This window comes from Ictalurus punctatus, chromosome 12 (genome assembly GCF_001660625.3).
Source record: "Ictalurus punctatus breed USDA103 chromosome 12, Coco_2.0, whole genome shotgun sequence".
Classification (NCBI taxonomy): domain Eukaryota; kingdom Metazoa; phylum Chordata; class Actinopteri; order Siluriformes; family Ictaluridae; genus Ictalurus; species Ictalurus punctatus.
Window position 1 is genome coordinate 32,742,220 of NC_030427.2, and position 21,491 is coordinate 32,763,710.

General features: G+C 41.9%; 3 protein-coding genes across 3 annotated transcripts; all 3 read right to left on the reverse strand.

Moving 5' to 3' along the window:
• Positions 1–123: 123 nt before the first annotated feature.
• LOC108273049 (WW domain-binding protein 11) lies at positions 124–6,885 on the reverse strand. Its single transcript, XM_017482006.3, has 12 exons — positions 6,722–6,885; positions 6,048–6,133; positions 5,655–5,686; positions 5,464–5,557; positions 4,403–4,599; positions 4,153–4,286; positions 3,796–3,917; positions 2,376–2,549; positions 2,182–2,295; positions 1,552–1,839; positions 1,280–1,465; positions 124–986 (listed from the first exon to the last, which is right to left on the reverse strand). Exons 2-12 carry the CDS (start codon positions 6,109–6,111, stop codon positions 382–384), a joined length of 2,010 nt encoding a protein of 669 aa, XP_017337495.1. The 5' UTR covers positions 6,112–6,133; positions 6,722–6,885; the 3' UTR covers positions 124–381.
• A 1,841-nt stretch (positions 6,886–8,726) lies between these two features.
• On the reverse strand, positions 8,727–10,522 carry bglap (bone gamma-carboxyglutamate (gla) protein). Its single transcript, XM_017482009.3, has 4 exons — positions 10,355–10,522; positions 10,203–10,250; positions 9,167–9,257; positions 8,727–9,081 (listed from the first exon to the last, which is right to left on the reverse strand). Exons 1-4 carry the CDS (start codon positions 10,410–10,412, stop codon positions 8,979–8,981), a joined length of 300 nt encoding a protein of 99 aa, XP_017337498.1. The 5' UTR covers positions 10,413–10,522; the 3' UTR covers positions 8,727–8,978.
• A 3,143-nt stretch (positions 10,523–13,665) lies between these two features.
• Positions 13,666–19,735, reverse strand: mgp (matrix Gla protein). The gene is made up of 5 exons (NM_001200166.1): positions 19,696–19,735; positions 16,235–16,304; positions 16,054–16,083; positions 14,327–14,405; positions 13,666–14,046 (listed from the first exon to the last, which is right to left on the reverse strand). The coding sequence occupies exons 2-5, from the start codon at positions 16,293–16,295 to the stop codon at positions 13,899–13,901; spliced, it is 318 nt and encodes a 105-aa protein (NP_001187095.1). The 5' UTR covers positions 16,296–16,304; positions 19,696–19,735; the 3' UTR covers positions 13,666–13,898.
• Between the last annotated feature and the right edge of the window lie 1,756 nt (positions 19,736–21,491).

Consider the following 21,491-nt stretch of genomic DNA (forward strand, 5'->3'; position numbering starts at 1 on the left):
GACCTGTTTACTGTAGATGTCTGAATAAATATGAAGACTTTTCTGGACTGATTTATTCTTAATTTTTAAGAAATAATTCAAATCAGCAGAGAAAAACAAACAGAAAAGCACAGGGAAAAAGTCTCAGAGGGTTTTGGTGTTTATTTTAGTTCAGAAACAATCACATTATTCCATCTCCAACTCCGACACTAAACATCTACATACAGAAAAACAAACTCAATATAAAAATGGTGCTTCAAACTCCCGTAAGGACCGAATCGCTCTGTTGATCTCACAAACAATGGTTCACTTAATGGATGCTAGCATAGAAATGAAATGCTAACGCTAACCTCGCCTCTTCGACCAATCATCTTTCACCTTTCCCACCCCACCCCCTTTGTCTCACAGTAACCCCTCCATCTCTCTCATGAAGGCCTCGTACACTTGGTCCTTCGTCTTCATGCTGGGAGGGGCGGAGCTTGAACCGGGCTTGGCAAGATTTGCTGAGGGCATTGCTTTGAGGCCGTGCCCCACCCTCTCCTCTTCCCTCCTCCCTCCTTTCTCGGTGGACATGGCCCCCTGTGGGCCCATTCGTTCTCGGCGCACACGTAGTGCTGTGGGAACAAATCTTGTCACTTCCGCTTTGGGGTTGATGATCTGCGGTTTTGCAGATATAGTGGCAGCGCCCGATTGGCCTGCAGCTCCGGGGACACTCGTGATGTTGGCGCGCTTCTCTATGGTGTGGGTGGCGGGATTGACAGGGGTGGGAACGGTACCCGGAGGGGGGGGCATCTGCAGAGACGATGGGCGGATGGAGAGAGAGAGAGAAGGTGGAGCTAAGATGGAGGGATCGCTGGAGGAAGATGTGGCAGAGGAAGTTGGCGGCTTCTGACGAGGAACAATGCTGGGAGGGGCACTCAGGATATTGGGGTTCAGAGGGGGCGGGAACATGGAGAGAGGCGGAGCCATCCGTGGAGGAACAGCGCGAGGAGGAGGGGGAGGAATTCCTACAGGAAAAACGTGAGCATGCGCGCGCACGCACACACAAGAACAGGTTATGGACAGAAATAAAACAGTCCACATGTGAAAAACAGACATGCAGTACAGCTTAACTTGAGCCACTGATAAGAATGACCAATGTTTTTGGGGTAATTCTTTACCATAGTATTAAAGTCACATTTTTTCCAGTTTCTTAGTACGTCTCTATAACTGACTTGAGGGGTATGACGAAAAGCTAGACTCCCATTTTTAAGGATATGTGAGCCTCATAAAGACTAGTAATAATACTAACAACACACACCTGGTGGCGCTGGGGGAGGCAGCCTGGGAGGAGGTCCTCTTGGAGGTGGACCCGGAGGAAGGCCTGGTGGTGGGCCAGGGGGTGGGCCTGGAGGTCGCCCAGGAGGGGGACCAGGGGGCAACATACGAGGCATCGGCCCCCTCAGAGCACCAGGTAGATTGGGAGGTCTGAGGAATGGAGGGGCACCTGTAGATACGAACACAATACAACACACTCAATTTTTCCTTCATCTAGTTGGATTGAATTCTGGCACACTGATATTCCTGACTCACCTGGTGGAGGCCCGGGAGGCGGACCTGAGGGTGGGCCTGGAGGCCTCATTGGAGGAGCAGGGGGAGGTCCTAAAGGAGGAGGGCCGGTGATTGGCGGTGGCTGCAGGTGAGGTGGTGGCTGCTGCTGAGGTGGCGGTGCTCCCATTGGTGCTGACGGTGGTGGGAGTCTGTTCAGCGAGGGAGCTGATTGGCTGTCGCCGGGGGGTTCCAAGTTCTCGCTGTCGGACTGATCGGAGTCTGTGTACTCCTCCTCTTCAACCTCCTCCTCTTCCTCTGGAATCGACTGACCTACACACACACACACACACACACACACACACACACACACACACACACAGACAGAGAGATTACTATAAGGACCCTAGATATCCATGGTATAGACTTTCAGCAAAGAACATCACCATATTTGTTTCATTTGAGTCAAATAGCCTGATCTAGCTAGATAACGTAACTAGCTGCTGTTTGCAGTCTTACAAGTAGCATGTTTGCAGAAAGTTTGACTGCCATGCTTTTATTTGTGAAAGTGAGAGTAATCCAGTTCAAGAGTTCATGACAATAAATTGTTTCTCCACCTCTGATTAAGCGGAGCAGATGTAGGGTGTGTTTGTCTGTGAGTGAGAGACAGAGTACCTGCCATCCTCAACATCATGGCCTGTAGAGGTGTAATAGCCTTCGTTTTCTTCACAACCCTCTTCTTTCGCTTCTTCGCCGGCTGTGGAATATCGGCAAAACGCACAGTGCGACCTAAACACCAACCACATAAACATGAGCACCACATGCAGTATGACACAAACCATCCCAAAGCAATTCTCTCTCTTTTTGACCTCTTTCTCTCTCCTCATCCCTCTCTCGTTCATCCTGTCGGCTTCCCATGCCCCTCTTCTCCGACAGCTCATCCCCCTCTCCGTCACTCTGGTCGTCCGATTCACTGTCTTCCTCTCCTCCCTCTGAGCCGCTATCGCTGTCTCGATCAGCCATGTCCACGTCAGCCTCGCCTCCTGTACCCAACACAAGCAAACATCATGTGACCGAGCTGTGAATGTGGGTATAAGAGGGTTAGTAGTGTGACTCAGACCGTTGTTCTTAATCCTAAACTCCACATACAATCAACTAGAGCTAAGTGACTAGTTAGAAACAACTCAGGCACTGATCTAAAGATCTTGAGGTGACTGGTGTGGAGAGGGCAAGTTAACTGTGAGCCTGGGGGGTCTGTCACGTATATGACTTGTTCTAGATCTGCAAAGACGATAGCAAGCACGTTTTAAACAGGCCGATTTTTGTCCATGTTTTTTGGAAGGAGAACTTTGGTGTTTAGACTAGTCTAAAGAAGTCTAGTCTTGGTATTCTAGTGACTTAAGGGATATGATTTAGAGACATCTCTATAGGTTTTTGTCTATGAAGACTAGGAGGTTTTAAGTGGCTGGAACTTGGTACGTCTGGTCTTGGTTTTTTAGATGTCGGACCTCAGAACATTTAGTCTTGGTCTTAAGTCGCTGGACCACGAAATACCAGTCCTTGGTCTCAAGCTAGACCATGTAAATCTGCATTGTTCTTAAGGAGCTGGAACTTACCACATTTGGTCTCAGGTTGGACCTTGGCATATGTGGTTTTAGTATGTCTGGTCTAGTTCTGGCCCACTATCCATATCTGAGTATATTTGCATCTGATCTCAGTCTAGGCCTGATTTTAAGTGGGTTTTACGATGTCAAATCTTATTCTGTGAAGTGTCTGAACCTTCAGAACATCTAGTCTTGGTTTTGAGATGTTGGACCTCAGCAAACCTAGTCTTGGTCTTATGGGACTGGACACTGACATGTCTGATCTTTGTTTTAAGGGGTTGGACCATGAAATACCAATTCTTGGTCTCAGGCTAGACCATGCATCTTCATGCAACTACTGTGTTGTTCTTAAGGAGCTGGAAATTGCCACGTCTGGTCACAGGTTGGACCTCGGTATGTCTGGTCTAGTTCTGGCCCACTGTCCATGTCTGACTATATCTTCATCTAATCTCAGACTAGGCCTGATTTTAAGTGGGTTTTGCAATTTCATGCCTCATTCTGTGGAGTGTTTGAACCTCCAGAATTATGTTCTTGGTCTTGGGATGGACATACTGTAGATGTGTCTGGTCTTTTCCTCAAACCACACCGTGTGCTCTGGTTCTGTGTCACTGTCTTGGGACGTCTCAATGTCTGGGTTTTATAAGGTCTGGTGTAGACAGGTCCCAGTGTGTCTGTAACTGTGCACCTGGTTTATAGAGGTGAAGTATCTGTGGTGGTGGAGGCCCAGGTGGAGGTCCAGGGGGTTTACGTCCAGGTGGTAACCGAGGAACCCCAGCAATTGCTGCAGATGACATCGTGGTCCCTTTACTGAGACAGAGAGAGTGAGTATATTTTATTCAGCGAGGCGTTTACACACTGTAAATCAGAACCGGTCACGGTGCAATCCCCCCGCCACAAAAATTCCCAAATATTTTTGGGACTTTCTCCTGATAATCTCAACGTACCAAACGTTCGGGACATTCAGAACGGGAATAGGTTAAGGATTACAAATAGAGTTATTAACTAGTTAAGAATGACTTTAATTATGTTCTTCTTAATTTACCCAAAGGTGGAGGTCTTTTTGAGGATTGATGGCGGCTGGGCTCCTGGCAGCGGGATGTCCTGAATTAGGACGCTGGAAGGTGCATGAGGCATATCAGGAAGAGGAATACTGTCCACCTCCACCGACTCGGCATTCTAATGGAGAACAGAAAGAGACTTCAAAAATGTGCTTACATGTGGGTGAAAATTCCATGTTATAATGAGTATAACTGAATTAATAAATAATGTAAAAACGAGTTCCACACGCTCACCTTGACAGAGTCGAAGTACAGGGATAGCTGTCCTCGTTTGGTCTCGTACTCGAGCTCCAGTTTCCGCAGTTCTTTATACGTCTCGGGATTTTCTCTCTCATACAGACGCACGATTCTCTCAAAGGTCTCACGCAACTTCTTCCTCTTATCACGGAGCACTTTATCGTTCAGCAAGGGCTGCTGTACTGGGTTAAACTCTGACACACACACAAACCAAGCTCATGATTGTCTTAATGAACTGGAGACCAAACATTCTCATTTTGTGGAAATAACTGACCTGGACCTGAAGTTTAAATTTTTTTTTTCCCCATTCACAGGGTTTCTTACATACAAACACAAATGTGTAGCTAATTTCAATCCCCCCTGTGTGTTCCCTTACGGGGACTGGGACTCATTCAGGTGTTCCCTTACTGACGAATCACTTATTTATGGGAACCGGGACTCGACTAATCACTTCTTCAGGGTACTAAGGCTGTGTTTACACTAGTGCATTTTCGTTTTAAAATGCATAACCGTTGCTATGGTTATGCTTGTCGTCTACACTACTCCGGTGTTTCCAACCCTGGAAAACGGAGACTTTTGGAAACGGCGAAGACCCCATATTAGTTTGAAAACTCCGGGCTTGCATTTCAATGTAAACAGACCAAAATGAAGACTTTTGAAAACGAAGGAGTGGCTTCGCCCACATTCACCCCCTGATTGGATCTTCTGGATCATTGCGTGTCCTTCCCTGGTTTGTCAAGCCCCTACCACATGACCGTTACGCTTCCTTGATCGTATACACAACAACACGCATACTGAACCCCAAGCTTTGCTTGCTTTGTTGTCATTCTTACACAGATCACCTGTTTACACTTGTATGCGCATGTCCAGTGTGCATGAATGATCATGTGTCAGGCGCATTCGGTTGAGTAGTGTGGACGGAGATCGTTTCTGAAACACGGTGGAAATGCCAGTGTGGACGAGGATCCGTTCATTTTAAAACGAAAACGTACTAGTGTAAACAGGGCCTAAGCCCTTTGTCCCCATGAGGTCAGGGGTGAAAAGAAAAGTATACACACCCATCTCATCCAGTTTCTCCATGTCTCTGATGATCTGTCTGGGGTCCTTCATCTTCAGAACAGCAGCTCTCACCATCATCCTCTGCTTCTTGTTCTGTCTCACACAAACACACACACACACACAATCTGATGCCACACACAGGATGATATAAATGAACTCTGTTCAGTCATCACAAGACAGATGCCTTTACCTTCTTGAGCTCCCTCTTCCTGGCCTCCTTACCTACAAACACACACACACACACACACACACAAAGTACAGCTTATGATTAAAGCAAATTCCAATCATGGATGTAAATCTCACGCAGCTTGAAATTTGATTACATTCTGTTTCGTCAGGAAACTTTTATCCCGTGAATAACACTAAAATGTTTACAGTAGACATGGTAATGTCTGTAACCAACAAAATGCCATTATTTCAGGATCCAGTGTTTTCTCTCTGCGTTCTGTAGAAGTATCTCATCAGACCTCATTGAGAACATCTTTATTCATCTCATGTAAATTCCACATCGTCCTAGATGGAGGAGTTTAATCACCATGGTAACCAGGATCAACTGTGAGTGTGTGTGTGTGTGTACACTCACGGGCCTGGTCAGTAGGGTTCATGAATTTTCCACTCTTGGTGGACGAGGTGGATCGACGCCCCATGATCTCCAACGCACACCTTCACCTAAAACACACACACGTTATTATTATTACTTTTCAATCCACATTACTGTTGCTCCTGAAATAAAGATCCGGGATTACAGTGTGAATAACATGATTTCCAGTGAAGAGAGAAGTAGTTCAGTGATGAACGAAAGGACAGTTCGATCTCATCATGTCAAATCTCGCGAGATGTTATTACGTAAATACTCCAGAGTAAAGTACGAGCTTTCCATGGCACATAAAAACACATTAATCCCCTGGTGTGAGCTTGTGTTTGGTATTAATCAAACAGATTATATGAAGCGGTGTGTTTAAAAGAACAAAAACATACTAAACATCCAACTATAGAGAAGGAAAAATCCATTTAGCCCACAAACACAGCCCTGAATATTGAACTTTTAATGATCTCCCCAGGGGAATTAACAACGCCTCTCAGGAGGAGGAACTGTAGCCTTATATTTTTAATAATGCGATCTCTGGTCAAATAATCAACACACACAAATCAGCCGCTCATAAACAGTTAGCCTGAGGCTAATCTCCTGCAGCTGATGCTAGTTGAGCTAATCCTGTTAGCGTTACAGATTAAACAGCAGATTTAACATTACTGCACCTCAGTCTCAGAGAAAAGACCGGGATTTAAAAATCCCCTTTCCGGAGTGTAAAGTGTAAACCAGCCCGAACACTGCTCCTAACAGCTTTACATCAACACAAAATCAGAGCTAGCATGCTGTAAATCCGCCATGTTTCACTCACAACCTTACACAGAGCGGAAAACACTCAACAACTACTTCCGGGTTTCTTCTTCGGCGGTGGATTTTTTTTTTGTTTTTAAAGCCAAGACTGAACGTTTTCACAAGTACAACGCCTACAGCTCCTCCGACCGGCCACAGTGCCTCATTACACTCACTCACTCACTCACACAGAAACACACGATAGAATTAATAATAACAAAAATAATAGAAACAGTGCAAGGGGAGAGAGAGAGGGAGGGAGGGAGAGAGAGAGAGAGAGACAGACACAGCGAGAAAGAGAGAGAGGGAGAGAGAGAGGGTGAGGGAGAGAGAGAGAGGTAGAGACAGAGAGAGAGACACATAGAGAGGGAGAGGGAGAGAGAGAGAGAGGGTGAGGGAGAGAGAGAGAGAGACACATAGAGAGGGAGAGAGAGAGAGGGAGAGACAGAGAGAGAGACACAGAGAGAGAGGGAGAGAGAGAGACACATAGAGAGGGAGAGAGAGAGGGAGAGACAGAGAGAGAGACACAGAGAGAGGGAGACAGAGAGAGACACATAGAGAGGGAGAGAGAGAGAGACACATAGAGAGGGAGAGAGAGAGAGGGAGAGACAGAGAGAGAGACACAGAGAGAGAGGGAGAGAGAGAGAGACACATAGAGAGGGAGAGAGAGAGAGAGAGAGACAGAGAGAGAGACACAGAGAGAGGGAGACAGAGAGAGACACATAGAGAGGGAGAGAGAGAGAGACACATAGAGAGGGAGAGAGAGAGAGAGAGAGAGACAGACACAGCGAGAAAGAGAGAGAGGGAGAGAGAGAGGGTGAGGGAGAGAGAGAGAGGTAGAGACAGAGAGAGAGACACATAGAGAGGGAGAGGGAGAGAGAGAGAGAGGGTGAGGGAGAGAGAGAGAGAGAGACACATAGAGAGGGAGAGAGAGAGAGGGAGAGACAGAGAGAGAGACACAGAGAGAGAGGGAGAGAGAGAGACACATAGAGAGGGAGAGAGAGAGGGAGACACAGAGAGAGAGACACAGAGAGAGGGAGACAGAGAGAGACACATAGAGAGGGAGAGAGAGAGAGACACATAGAGAGGGAGAGAGAGAGAGGGAGAGACAGAGAGAGAGACACAGAGAGAGAGGGAGAGAGAGAGAGACACATAGAGAGGGAGAGAGAGAGAGAGAGACAGAGAGAGAGACACAGAGAGAGGGAGACAGAGAGAGACACATAGAGAGGGAGAGAGAGAGAGACACATAGAGAGGGAGAGAGAGAGAGACACATAGAGAGGGAGAGAGAGAGAGAGAGAGAGACAGAGAGAGAGACAGAGAGAGAGACACAGAGAGAGGGAGAGAGAGAGGTCCTGGAAAAGAAAGACCAGAAAAGAGAAAAGGGAAGAGTAAAAAGAAAGAAAATGCTAAGCAAGACAGAAAATAGGAACACATAGAACAGGAAAAGCAGGAGGGTGAATATGTAATTAACACTATGTGTGTGTGCGTGTGTGTGCGTGTGTGTGAGTGTGTATGTGTGTGTGAGTGTGTGTGTGTATGTGTGTGTGTGTGTGTATGTGTGTGTGTATGTGTGTATGCTTGCGTGTGTGTGTATATATGTGTGTATGTTTGCATGTATGTTTGCATGTGTGTTTGCGTGTGTATGTTTGCGTGTGTGTGTATGTGTGTATGTTTGTGCGTGTGTGTGTATGTGTATTTGTGTATGTTTGTGTGTGTGTGCGTGCGTGTGTGTGTGTGTGTGTGTGAGTGTGTGTGTGTGTGTGTGAAAGTCGCCATGTCTCAGTTATATGTTATTATTATTTATTTTAGATTAAAATGAAAATCACTGAAGAGAACAATCAGGAAATCAGAGCATTTTTGAAATGTTAACTTTTATTTGTTACAGAAAGTATATGGACATGTGAATTACTACGTCCTCTTTCATCTCTAACACAATGATGCGCACGACTGATGATGTCATCGTGTGATGTCATTATTGACATTTCCACTCTCGGGTTACACACATCAATATAAAACACTACTCACTTCTACTCTAATCTGGATAACAGTCAAATATGGCACTAATCTACTCTCGGCTCTCTATGGCCCCGCCCATTCCAGCATCCTTAAAGGTGATTGGTTGGCTTGGTGTGCATCTAGAAGGGGATTGGCCCGTAGTGTTTGGTGTAGGCGGCGATGATTCCAGATGTGTCCATCATATTCTCACAGTCCAGGTTCGCCTCGCACACCTCTCGGAGACTGGAAGGGGTGTGCATGATGAGTAAACATGCTAACAGTGTGTGTGTGTGTGTGTGTGTGTGTGTGTGTGTGTGTGTGTGTATACCTCTCTAACTGAGCCAGCGACAGGTCTGCAGCTGCTGTTGCTCTTTTCTGTCTCACCGCAATCGATGCCTCCTCTCTCTCCACAAACACGCCTGTAAAACACAAACACACACACACACACACACACACACACACACACACACACACACACACACAAGCATACACAATGGTAGTATCTAAGTTAGCCCAGGGGTCGTTAACTGGTGGACCGCAGTCTTGCTGCAGGCCCTGTAAAGTATTTCAGACCGAACCGAGTCCTGAAAACAGCTGGCCATAATTTTCTGAGCCGCGAACCAGCTCAGATCGCGTAGCAGATGCTCTGTTGTGGTTTATCCAATCATATTTTATTTATGTATATTATTTAGCTGGTCATCAGACTAGAGACATTAGGTCATTTTATTTACTCACTCTGGTCGAAAACAGAACTTTAAAAGATGAATGCGCAGAAAATTGTGTGTTTATTCTCAACGTTGGCTTAGCAGTTAAGGGTCTGGGTTACTGAAGGTCACAGGAGGTCAGGGGTTCAAGCCCCAATACCGCCAAGCTGCCACTGTTGGGCCCTTGAGCAAAGCCCTTAACCCTCCCTGCTCCAGGGGGTGCTGTATCATGGCTGACCCTGTGCTCTGACCCCAACTTCCTAACAAGCTGGGATATGTGAAAGAAACCATTTCACTGTGCTGTAATGAACATGTGACTAATAATGGTTTCTTCGTCACCACTAATAAACAAAACAAACTGTCGTAAACTAATCACTAATGGTCTGGTATTAAAATGTAACTTTTGTCAGTATTGTAGTGGTACTCCTTTATCTAGACCTTTAAGAAAGGAATTTAATGTAATCAGACCGTTATAAACTTTAGTTGTTGGCCCCGAGTTAAGTCATTGTATGTCATGTAGCCTGACAAAAACAAACAAAAACAGTTTACTCAGCAAAAAATCAGTCCCTCTAGGATTTCATGATTTTGTGATCGCAGAAATTAACGCAAAATCAAGGAAACGATATTCGGAGGAGCTGCAATTTTTAAACATTTTTTTACCTGCATCACTGGGAGAATCAGCTTTATTAACTGTTGTGTCAGACACACCTGTAACAGAGTAACAGCAAACATTTAACACACAAACATCTGTAGAAAGTAAAACATAGTCATCACACACACACACACACACACACACACACACACACACTCACCCATGCATGCACACAGGCCGATGAGAGCGGAGAGCAGCAGGATGGTCAGAGTCTTCATCGTCGCTCACGTTGAAAATCGTACACACACTCACACACTCGCTGGGTTTATATCTGCAGCCCCGATCAGTGTGATTGGTGGAGGAATTGGATAACACACACACACATACACATACACACAGTCACACACACACGAGGGTTGATTTGGGCTTGTGTATAATTTTGTGCATGTAAAATTGTAGCTCTTGTGCTTTAAATTGAAACTTCAGCTTTGGTGTAATTTAGTCTGAGTAGCTGGCCCACCCTCGGCCTACCCTCAGCCCACCCTCGGCCTACCCTCAGCCCACCCTCGGCCTACCCTCAGCCCACCCCCGGCCTACCCTCAGCCCACCCTTGACCTACCCTCAGCTCACTCTCAGCCCACCCTCAGCATCCTTTCTTGCTTTACTGACAGTGTGTACTCGACCTGGCATGGACAAGTTTGTGCAAAACCTTAAGATCCATTTCTGATCAAATCCATCCAGAGTGTAGTCTGATCACACGAAGAGATTAGACCTTTGTGTAATGTGGAAAATCTGACCTTTTTTACAAAGCAGTTAACACGGTCAGTTATCACACATTTGCTTACATTTAAATATGGAGCTGGAAATAGTGCAGAATTTTCAATATTAAAGATATAGAACATTTACTTTTTTGTTCCAAATATTTCAAAATACTAAAACCTTCTGTTTATTTCCAATTAACTTTAAACGAAAAAAAAAAAAATCCCAGATTGTTCATGTGGTCTCAGACTTTTGGACCACACTGTACTGTATATTTAAAATAAAACGGTATCTAGATGCAGTTCCCTAAATAAAACTTCCATAATATCAGACCGTTGAAGGTCCACACATTGGGCCTCATTCATCACACTAGATAAGAACAGATTTACTTGTAAATTATTTGCAGGAGCATTTACTTAAGAAAATCCAATTAGTTTACAATTATTAATAATAAATGCTCGTACTCCTACATTTGTTTTAAATATAAATGTAAGTGTAAGGAGATTCACTAACGTGAGGTAGATATCAGCTAGCCAATGCTGTCGCGCATTAGCAAGGTACAGTGACGACAACTTCTCACATTTCCATATTGCAAGTTTTTATCATGAAAATAAACTTTAACGATCAGTTTATGTTTAGCACAGATGATTAAATCTGTTCGAGCGGAAGAGTACAGAATGTAAAATGTGTTAAAATGCTCCGGAGCTGAAGCAGTGGTTTACTGCCTTTGGATTGAAATTTGTTCAACGTGGCTGTGTCCTAAACACAGCACCGGTCTTCAGTCTATTCCCAGAGATGCAGCGTTTGGACCCGCGGTGTGTAATTTAACCGTCTGGCTTTCGACTGTTTCGGAGACTCCGAACACCAAAACTTTATCTCCGACCTTCTAATCTTGCTTCGAGAATTATAACAGACATTTGCGGAGAGAAACGTGTCACCCGGCATGCGAAACCCCCCCCCCCCCCCCCCAACACACGCACACCCTCACCAACCCCATCCCCCCCCCCCCCCCCCCACACACACACAGTACAGTTATAATATGAAATAAATATGAACTCTGTGCTCTGTGGATGTGTTCTGGCTCTGTCAGTTCCTCAACCTCAGCTACATCACTCCAGTTCATAATTCATCTCAGTTAGAGATGTGAGTACTTTCCTGCACCAAATAAAAATGAATCACATTAAAGTTTTAAAGTTAAAGGAAACAAAATATTAAAGATGCACTCTATCTGTGACTACTTACACTCTGTATTATCACCGACAGCTAGTGATTAGCATTCAGCTTGTTATTATCATGCTAGCTAATGTGAGCGATTAGGAATAAAGCTGTTAGTTAGCCTTAGCTCATATTTCCCATCATATTCCTTTGTTCCTTGGTGAAAGAAGCTATAATTTACCATTAACAACTAAAATAAGCGTGCGATTTGAAATTCTTTCATATTAGTCAGATTAAGAGTTTCAGTTTTCTGCTTTAATGTGAGTAAAGAATTCGAAGCTGTACGTTTACATTTTTAGCAGAATTTTTTATTTTATTTAGAGGCATATGTTTGATGAACTTTTTCTTGAGTAAAGGATTTTGTTCTCTTTGAGCACCTCTGATGATAAAATCTAATGTAGAGGAAACCTGTCCTGCAGTCAGAGCAGGTTCGACTCTGACTCACATCACAATAAACTCTCAAAGAACATTAAAACAACTGCATTCCTCATCTAATAAACTTCCCTTCAGCTGCTAGAACAGTACTGGGACAAAGCATAGACATCGCTTTATTAGTAGATTCATGTCACAATTAAACATTTTCTGCATACATAAAGCACACGGTACTATAAACCAACACACTCTTAATTCATTCATTCATTCATCCATTCATTTAAGTTAAAGAGCTCGTGGTCAGAGCCTCAGTTAAACTGTGTTTCAAATCACAAAAGGGCAAGAAAAGGAAACTACGACTTTTGTAATGAACATTTTATTTTATTGTTTTACTTTTTTTTGGTGTAAAAAATAACAACAGTTTTGTGATTATGTGCAAAAGTAAAAAGTGTGTGAGGTAATGAGTGTGAGGATTATGATTGTGTGTGTGTGTGTGTGTTAGTAAGTAAGTAAGACTGGAAATATAATGCAAATTAAGTCAAAAACATATATTAGTAAAATATGTGATTACACTACTCTGATCTGATTTGGTTTAAACTGATTGGGTTTAGTTGAATTTAGTTTCCAAACAAATTCAGTTTAAATGAAATTGGTTTAATCCGATCCAGTTCACTTAATTAAACCAGTTTAATGGATAAGTGAATTCGGTTTAATTCGATTCGGTTCAGTTGAATCACATTTCATTAATACAATGAATTAAGATTGTAGTGTTGTCAAATAAGTTCCATAAGATCAAAAGCTCCCATAAGCTCCTGCTCAGAAGCAGCTAATTTTGTGAGTCTAGATCGAGGCTATGACATGCTTGCACACGTCTGTCTTTATGCTGTAAATTTGCTATTGTGAGTTCACAATAGTATTCATATTCAGCAAAATTGGTGACATTTTGTTTTATTTGTGCTCTCATATAAAGTAAACATGGCCACGATGTCACGGCTCATTTCGCTAGAGTGAATAAATCAACGCTACGGACAGATTTCTAACAAACATGTACTCCATGACATATTTAGATATATTTCTAAAATATTTCTAATAACTCTATATAGCAATTTAAAATAATAATAATAATAATGTAATGTACTCCGATAACGTTGCTCCATCTACTGATATGCATTAAAATCATGTAAGTTTTTTTAGACAGGGTCCTTTAGGGTCGTTTTGACTTGACTGATCATGATTAGTAAATCTTCTTATATCATCATGGTATAATCTCACGTTTTAACCCGAGTCAGGCATCAGAAAGAGAAATAAAAGTTACACACAAAAACGTAAAAATGAATGTAGCGTTGATTTTGATTACACTAATATAATGTTGAAATTCAGTGTGTGGTTCACACAGTGCACCCAGTGTGCATGCCTGCTCAGTAACGGAGGCCGTTGTTGTTGACTCGCTGACCACCGAAGTACTTCTGATAGGCGAACTGGGGGCCATAGCGACGAGCCATCAGTCGACACTTAAAGTTGTCCTCGCAGATCTCAGAACGACGTTCAGCTGGAGACTTGAAGACACTGAAATACAAAAAACCCCTTTGTTTCATGTTTGTATATAGATGCAGTAAAGATGATCCAATTTGTGTGTGAATATGTTTGTGTGTACTTGGGTAAGTAAGTATGTGTTTGTGTGTACTTGGGTAAGTGTGTGGTTGTGTGTATTTGGGTAAGTGTGTGTTTATGTGTGTACTTGGGTAAGTGTGTATTTGTGTATATTTGGGTAAGTGTGTATTTGTGTGTACTTGGGTAAGTGTGTGTTTGTGTGTGTACTTGGATAAGTGTGTGTTTGTGTGTGTACCCCCATCTGTAGGTGTTATAGTTGTTGCGTCCAGGAGAGTTCATGAAAGTGTTTGCTCTGTAGCGGTTCAGGATCAGGTCTGTTGTACACACACACACACACATACACACACACACACACACACACACACACACACGAATATAATAAAAAGAAGAAGAGAATGAACCTGTCTAAATACATTTGAGTTGAACTCAGAATACAGAAGGATACCAACTTCTGCATGCCACATTCAGGAAAACAAAGAAGTAGGAGAAGATTAAAAAAAGATAAAAACAACAACAACAACAACAACAACAACAACAACAAAAAACCATGGCCGCATGTGAAGAAGTTCTAAATTAAGACACATAATTTCGTTTTTTGTGTTTGTTTTCTATTGCAGTAGAAAGTAGTAGAGTTAAATGAGGTTAGTGTCTAGGACAACTAAAAGTAACTGTGTGGATTAACTGAACTAGTAGAAATGATGAGGAATCCATTAAGATGCAAAATAACTTTTTATTGGACTTTAAAGAGATTATTTAACTAATATTGCCATATGTTTGCATTTAATTTTTGGCCTTGAATGGAATTCCATTGTTATCGTTGTTAGAAGTCTGAATATCAATGTGTGTAATTTCAGTACTACATCCTCACTGCATGGACTTATGCAGCCCATGGTCTACAGTGGTGCTGTCTCAACCTGTTATTTAATGCTCATCTGATGGATGTTACTTGAACTGATCATTTAAGCACTTTAAAATTAAAAAGGGGATTCATCCAAATCCATTATAAACCCATTATATACATACAAATGGATGTAGCCAGACCTGTTACAGTTGGGTAGTCAAGGTAGACCCATGACTTTATTGGGGTGGCCAATCTAGGATGGAGGAAACTTCTGTGTTAGGGAGCTAAAGTAGATTGCTCCTCAACACTGGACAATGATGAAATAAACTTTCAAAATAACTAGAAATGTTGTAATGGGGGTTTCATGTACATTGATAACTACAATGAATAAAAAACCCCAAAAAACAAACAAAAAAACCCCAATAATAATAATAATATCACCCCTTTCGGTGGAAAATAGTTGGCAAAACATTTTGTTGTCTAACATTTTGAACCTCCTAAAAGTACATTGGAACACCACTTGATGTTGGAAAACAGTACGGCACTTTGTTTAATCATGAAACTTTAGTGATCACTTAATTTGGTGCTCAAATTCAGGCATTTTCTGTGTTTATGTATTATTGTTCCAAGCTCCATGTTATATAATAGTTGGATATTCAGTAGGAACTCAGTTTGGAATTCAGCACTGTAACAAGAAGCAGGTGGAAAAAATCATTAGGAGGTAAAAAGGTAGAGTTGTAGGCAAACAAGGTAGTGCTTGAGGTAAACGAGGTAGTGCTGGACATAAGAAAGATAGATTTGAGGTAAACAAGGTAGTGCTGGACATAAGAAAGATAGATTTGAGGTAAACAAGGTAGTGCTGGACATAAGAAAGATAGAGTTGGGGGTAAACAAGGTAGTGCTGGACATAAGAAAGATAGAGTTGGGGGTAAACAAGGTAGAGCTGGAGCAGCAGTGAGGAAAACCAGAATTAGAGTACAGGAGGTAAACAGGAAGGTTCTGTGAAATGTTCCGACCTGATATTTCAGAACTTCTAGCTCTCCTGTTTTACAGACACACTTTAGTAAGCACTTTAGTAGAAAGTGAATTATTTTATTTTATTTTATTTAGTTATTACTTACCTTCAAGAGACTCATTACTCTCATCAGACTCTGTAGAGAGACAAAAGCAACACTTCTATTAGGAGTGCGTACATGTGTATGTGGACGTGTGTGTGTGTGTGTGTGTGTGTGTGTGTGTGTGTGTGTGTGTGTATAGTGTATGAGCAAACAGTGTTATTGAATTTCAGAGGTTGTTACGAACCAAAGCACACTGCGATGGCCAGGATGACACACAAAGTCACGCACCTAAGAACTGATTTCATGGTTGTCACCTAAAACATAAAAAACACACCTTTTTCTTTAAGATAAACAAGTCAGGAGAAAAACTGGCGTGATGTTTGTAGGGACACTAAATACATGCAGGAGTGAGTGTGTGTTAGATCATCTGATTATATCATGGGGTTGGGGAATTATTAGCTATTAGTTTAGGAATTAGGAGATAAAGAAAACGAGCTAGTGATTTTAATAAAATCTTGTATATGTTTAGATGGTCTGTTTGGAGTAGACCTTTAATTTTAAGTTAACAGATAGTAGAGATGGCTAAAGGTAAGCAGGTGGGAATTTGGCCAAAAAAAGTAATATATAGAATTCCAAGAAATTCCAAGAAACCTTTTCGTATGTTTACTTGAGTAATTTACTTTTTGAGTAATTTGTATTTTAGTATTTAACTAATACTATATGTATATTTTATAAACGAGTCTTGCTGTGTGTATGGTCACTGCAGAGGTTTTATAAGAAAGTGTGTGTGTGTGTGTGTGTGTGTGTGTGTGTGTGTGTGTGTGTGTGTGTGTGTGTTGACTCTAGAGGCTGAGAGTGTTTATATAAGTGTGAGTGGGATGACTTTTTGTTGACTCTAATGGGCATAGAGGTTTTTATATGAGAATATTCTGGGTGAAGTGTGAGTGACATGGGAGTAGATGTTAGTGAAAAGGTGTTAAGGGATAGGTTTCAGTGAATAAGGGATAGGGGTTAGGTGTTAGAGAATAGGGGTTAGGGGATAGGTGTTAGGGGATAGGGGTTAGGACATATTGAGAGGGGAGATTGCTGAGATTAGATGTGAGGGAATGATGGGATTGCTGAGATTAGATGTGAAGGGGTGATGGGATTGATGAGATTAGATGTGAGGGAATGATGGGATTGCTGAGATTAGATGTGAGGGAATGATGGGATTGCTGAGATTAGATGTGAGGGAATGATGGGATTGATGAGATTAGATGTGAAGGGATGATGGGATTGATGAGATTAGATGTGAGGGAATGATGGGATTGCTGAGATTAGATGTGAAGGGGTGATGGGATTGATGAGATTAGATGTGAGGGAATGATGGGAATGATGAGATTAGATGTGAAGGGATGGTGGGATTGATGAGATTAGATGTGAAGGGATGATGGTATTGCTGAGATTAGATGAGAGGGAATGATGGGATTGCTGAGATTAGATGTGAGGGGATGATGAGATTGCTGAGATTAGATGTGAAAGAATAATGGGATTGATGAAATTAGATGTGAGGGGATGATGGGATTGATGAGATTAGATGTGAGGGGATGATGGGATTGATGAAATTAGATGTGAGGGGATGATGGGATTGATGAGATTAGATGTGAAGGGATGATGGGATTGATGAGATTAGATGTGAGGGAATGATGAGATTGCTGAGATTAGATGTGAAAGAATAATGGGATTGATGAAATTAGATGTGAGGGGATGATGGGATTGATGAGATTAGATGTGAAGGGATGATGGGATTGATGAGATTAGATGTGAGGGGATGATAGGATTGATGAGATTAGATGTGAGGGGATGATAGGATTGATGAGATTAGAGGTGAGGGGATGATAGGATTGCTGAGATTAGATGTGAAGGGATGATGGGATTGATGAGATTAGATGTGAGGGGATGATAGGATTGATGAGATTAGATGTGAGGGGATGATAGGATTGCTGAGATTAGATGTGAGGGAATGATGGGATTGATGAGATTAGATGTGAAGGGATGATGGGATTGATGAGATTAGATGTGAGGGAATGATGGGATTGCTGAGATTAGATGTGAGGGGATGATAGGATTGATGAGATTAGATGTGAGGGGATGATAGGATTGATGAGATTAGAGGTGAGGGGATGGGGAATAGGATAGAAGAATTTAGAATTAGTCCTGCACGTACAAGAAACTTGGTGATGTTCTGATAAGATCATCACAACCTCTTTATTATTTATCTATTTATTTATTTATTTATTTATTTATTTATTTATTTATTTATTATTGGGCCAAGCACTGAAGGTGTGTAGGCACCCTTTAGTGATTGTATGTTTTTTTTTTTCTTCTTCTTCTTCTTCTTCTTCTTCTTCTTCTTCTTCTGCTTACTGTTGTTATTATTTTTTATTATAATTATATTTTTACATGGGAGTTTATGGCAGCCCACAGAACGCTTATTTTTAATGAAATTTGGCACAGTAATATATGATAGTTACAGCTACCTTCACAACAATTTTTGTGGTCAGCACTCAAGTCCTCTAGCACCACCAATAGGGCAAATTTGGAAATATAATTACAATAATAACTCTGCAACTCAATGTGCTTTTTTTTCTTCTCTAAAACCAGTGTTCTCACTTCTCCTATAAATCTTATTCAATCATCACCAAATTTGAATCACAGCATTGTGAGACTATCCCGCCAAAAAGTTGCTTCTTTTTGATATATGGGATTGTTCATCCATAATACATAAACAGGAAGTGAAGGCATATCTCAGCAATGGTGCAACGTATTCTGACCAAATTTGTAGATAACTGAAGGACCTCACCCCACTGGTCTCCAGGAAGCTTTGTCTAAATTCTACATTCTGACATTGACTTTTGCTGTCATTTGGAAATAGGGGTAGGCGACATCACTGAGATTATAGAATGGGCGTTAGGGATTAACATAGATGGTTTGAAATTACGACTTTAATATATATATTGAACAAGAGCAACTTACATTTAGCTAATTTATACATCTGAGCAGTTGAGGGTTAAGGGTGCTACTCAAGGGCCCAACAGTGGCAGCTTGGTGGTGCTGGGATTTGAAAGCATGACCTTCCATTTACTAGACTAGGGGTAAAGTGGACAGGATTTAATAGGCATAGAATTAAGGGCTAGGAGTTAAGGGGATAAGGATTAAGGGGATATGGATAAGGAGATAGGAATTAAGATGTTAAGGATTAAGGGGATATGTTTTAAGGGGATAAGTATAAGGAGATAGGGGTTAAGAGTTTAGGGATTAAGAGGACAGGGGTTAAGGGGATAGGGATTAAGGGGACAGGGGTTAAGGGGATAGGGATTAAGGGGACAGGGGTTAAGGGGTTAGGGATTAAGATTCTAATAAGTGAATTTCATTTTGTAACACAGAAAAGCAGCAAGTTCTTGAATATTTAAGCAAAAAAAATCAGATGGAGCATCATTGGGTTATGGGGTCACACACACACACACACACACACACACACACACACACACACACACCAGATTTAACACTAGTCATGTTAAATTCATGAGTTATATCTGATAAGATTCTCCTAAACCTGTGTCACACACACTTTAGTGTTGAACAGTGTGTATGTGAGCGACGAGTGTCTGGTGTGTGCATGTGTGTGTGTGTGTGTGTGTGTGTGTGTGTATAAAGTTCACTTACCTCTGTATGATGCTGGAAAGAAAATCTGTGTGCCTTTACAGTATCTCTTCTTCTTTCTTTTGCACTCTGTGAGAAGCTTGTGAGGCTTTATAAATCTTCCAAACCCCCACCCCTTCACACACACACACACACACACACACACACACACACACACACACACACACACACACACACACCCTTTCACTCTTTCTCTGTTCTTTTGGTCCTCACCAGTTTCCCCCAGTATATACTGTACACACACACACACACACACACACACACACACACACACCTTAACATCAAAAACACTGAGAGAAAGATGACAGATATAGAAAAAAGGCAGACAGATAAAGAAACAGATGTTTATCATGTGTGTCTGTGTGTCTGTCTGTGTGTGTGTGTCTCTGTGTGTGTCTGTGTGTGTGTGTGTGAGTGTGTGTGTGTGAGTGTGTGTCTGTTTTCATAAACATGGAGAGTTGGAAAGATGGACAGACAGATAGAGAAACAGAAGGTCTTTTCAAAAGCTCAGGAATGTTCTGGAAATTTCTTGCTCTGATTCATGTTTCACTAAAAACACACTCACTCACACACACACACACACACACACACACACACACACACACACACACACACACACACACACACACACCCACTTCATGTTCCATTAAAAATCAAGTTTAAAAACACAGCAACATCCAGGCCGAGTTTTTCCCAAAACACTGCAGCAGGTTCTTGATCAAATGGTAGAGCCAGCTTCACATTAAATCTCTCTCTCTAACTCTAACTAGCTGTGATTTGGACTAGACAGACAGACAGACAGACAGACAGACTGATAGGTGTGAAGGTATAATAAAGTGGAGTGGACTTAGATTATCTACACGTGTCTCCTTATCACAAGACGAGACGCCATGATGATATTCTCCCTATCTCGGGAGGCACAAAATCACAACTGTATGGGCGCCAATATTTTTTTAAATGAATGGTATGCGGAAGAAATATATACTATTTGATATGCTTAAAAAAATAGTGTTGAATATATACAGTGCCTCTGTAGGTTTAAAGTCTGTAATATCAGGCACTGGGTGTGTTTTTTCTTTTTTGATTTTTGATTTTTCTATAAATTGTACATCTACTCATGAAGGGTGCCAATAATTCTGGAAGGAAAACATACAGTGGCGGAAATAAGTATTGGATGCGTTAACATGTTTTTCCATAAATTTATTTGAAATTGAGGTTATTCACATGATATTTTCACTAGACATCAGTATTAAGTCAAGAAATCCGGAAATATAATGAATTCACAACATTAAAGTCCTTAAATAAAGTTATGTGTAATAAAGTGGACTGACACGGGGAAAAAGTATTGAACACGCTAAGAGAAACAGTTCTCCAAGGCGAGGTAAGGCAAGGAACCAGCTGAAATCCGTAAGTAATTAGAAAGTAATTATACCCCCTATCTGTGTAAATTAATATCAGCTGGGTTAGTAAATTGATGGGCTATATAAAGGCTTTTCGTTACCAAAGTGTTACACAAGAAACATCTCATGATGGGTAAAAGCAAAGAGCTCTCACAAGATCTTCGCAACCTTATTGTTGCAAAACATATTGATGCAATCGGATACAGACGTATTTCAAAACTTCTGAATCTTCCAGTAAGCACCATTAGAGCCATTATCCACAAGTGGAAGCAACATCACACCGTCATCAACCGGCCACGCACAGGACCTCCTCACAAGATTTCTGACCAGGGAGTAGAAGAAGAGTAGCCCAAGAGCTCCAGAAACACTCGGAGGCAGCAGGTGTCATCGTCACAGAGA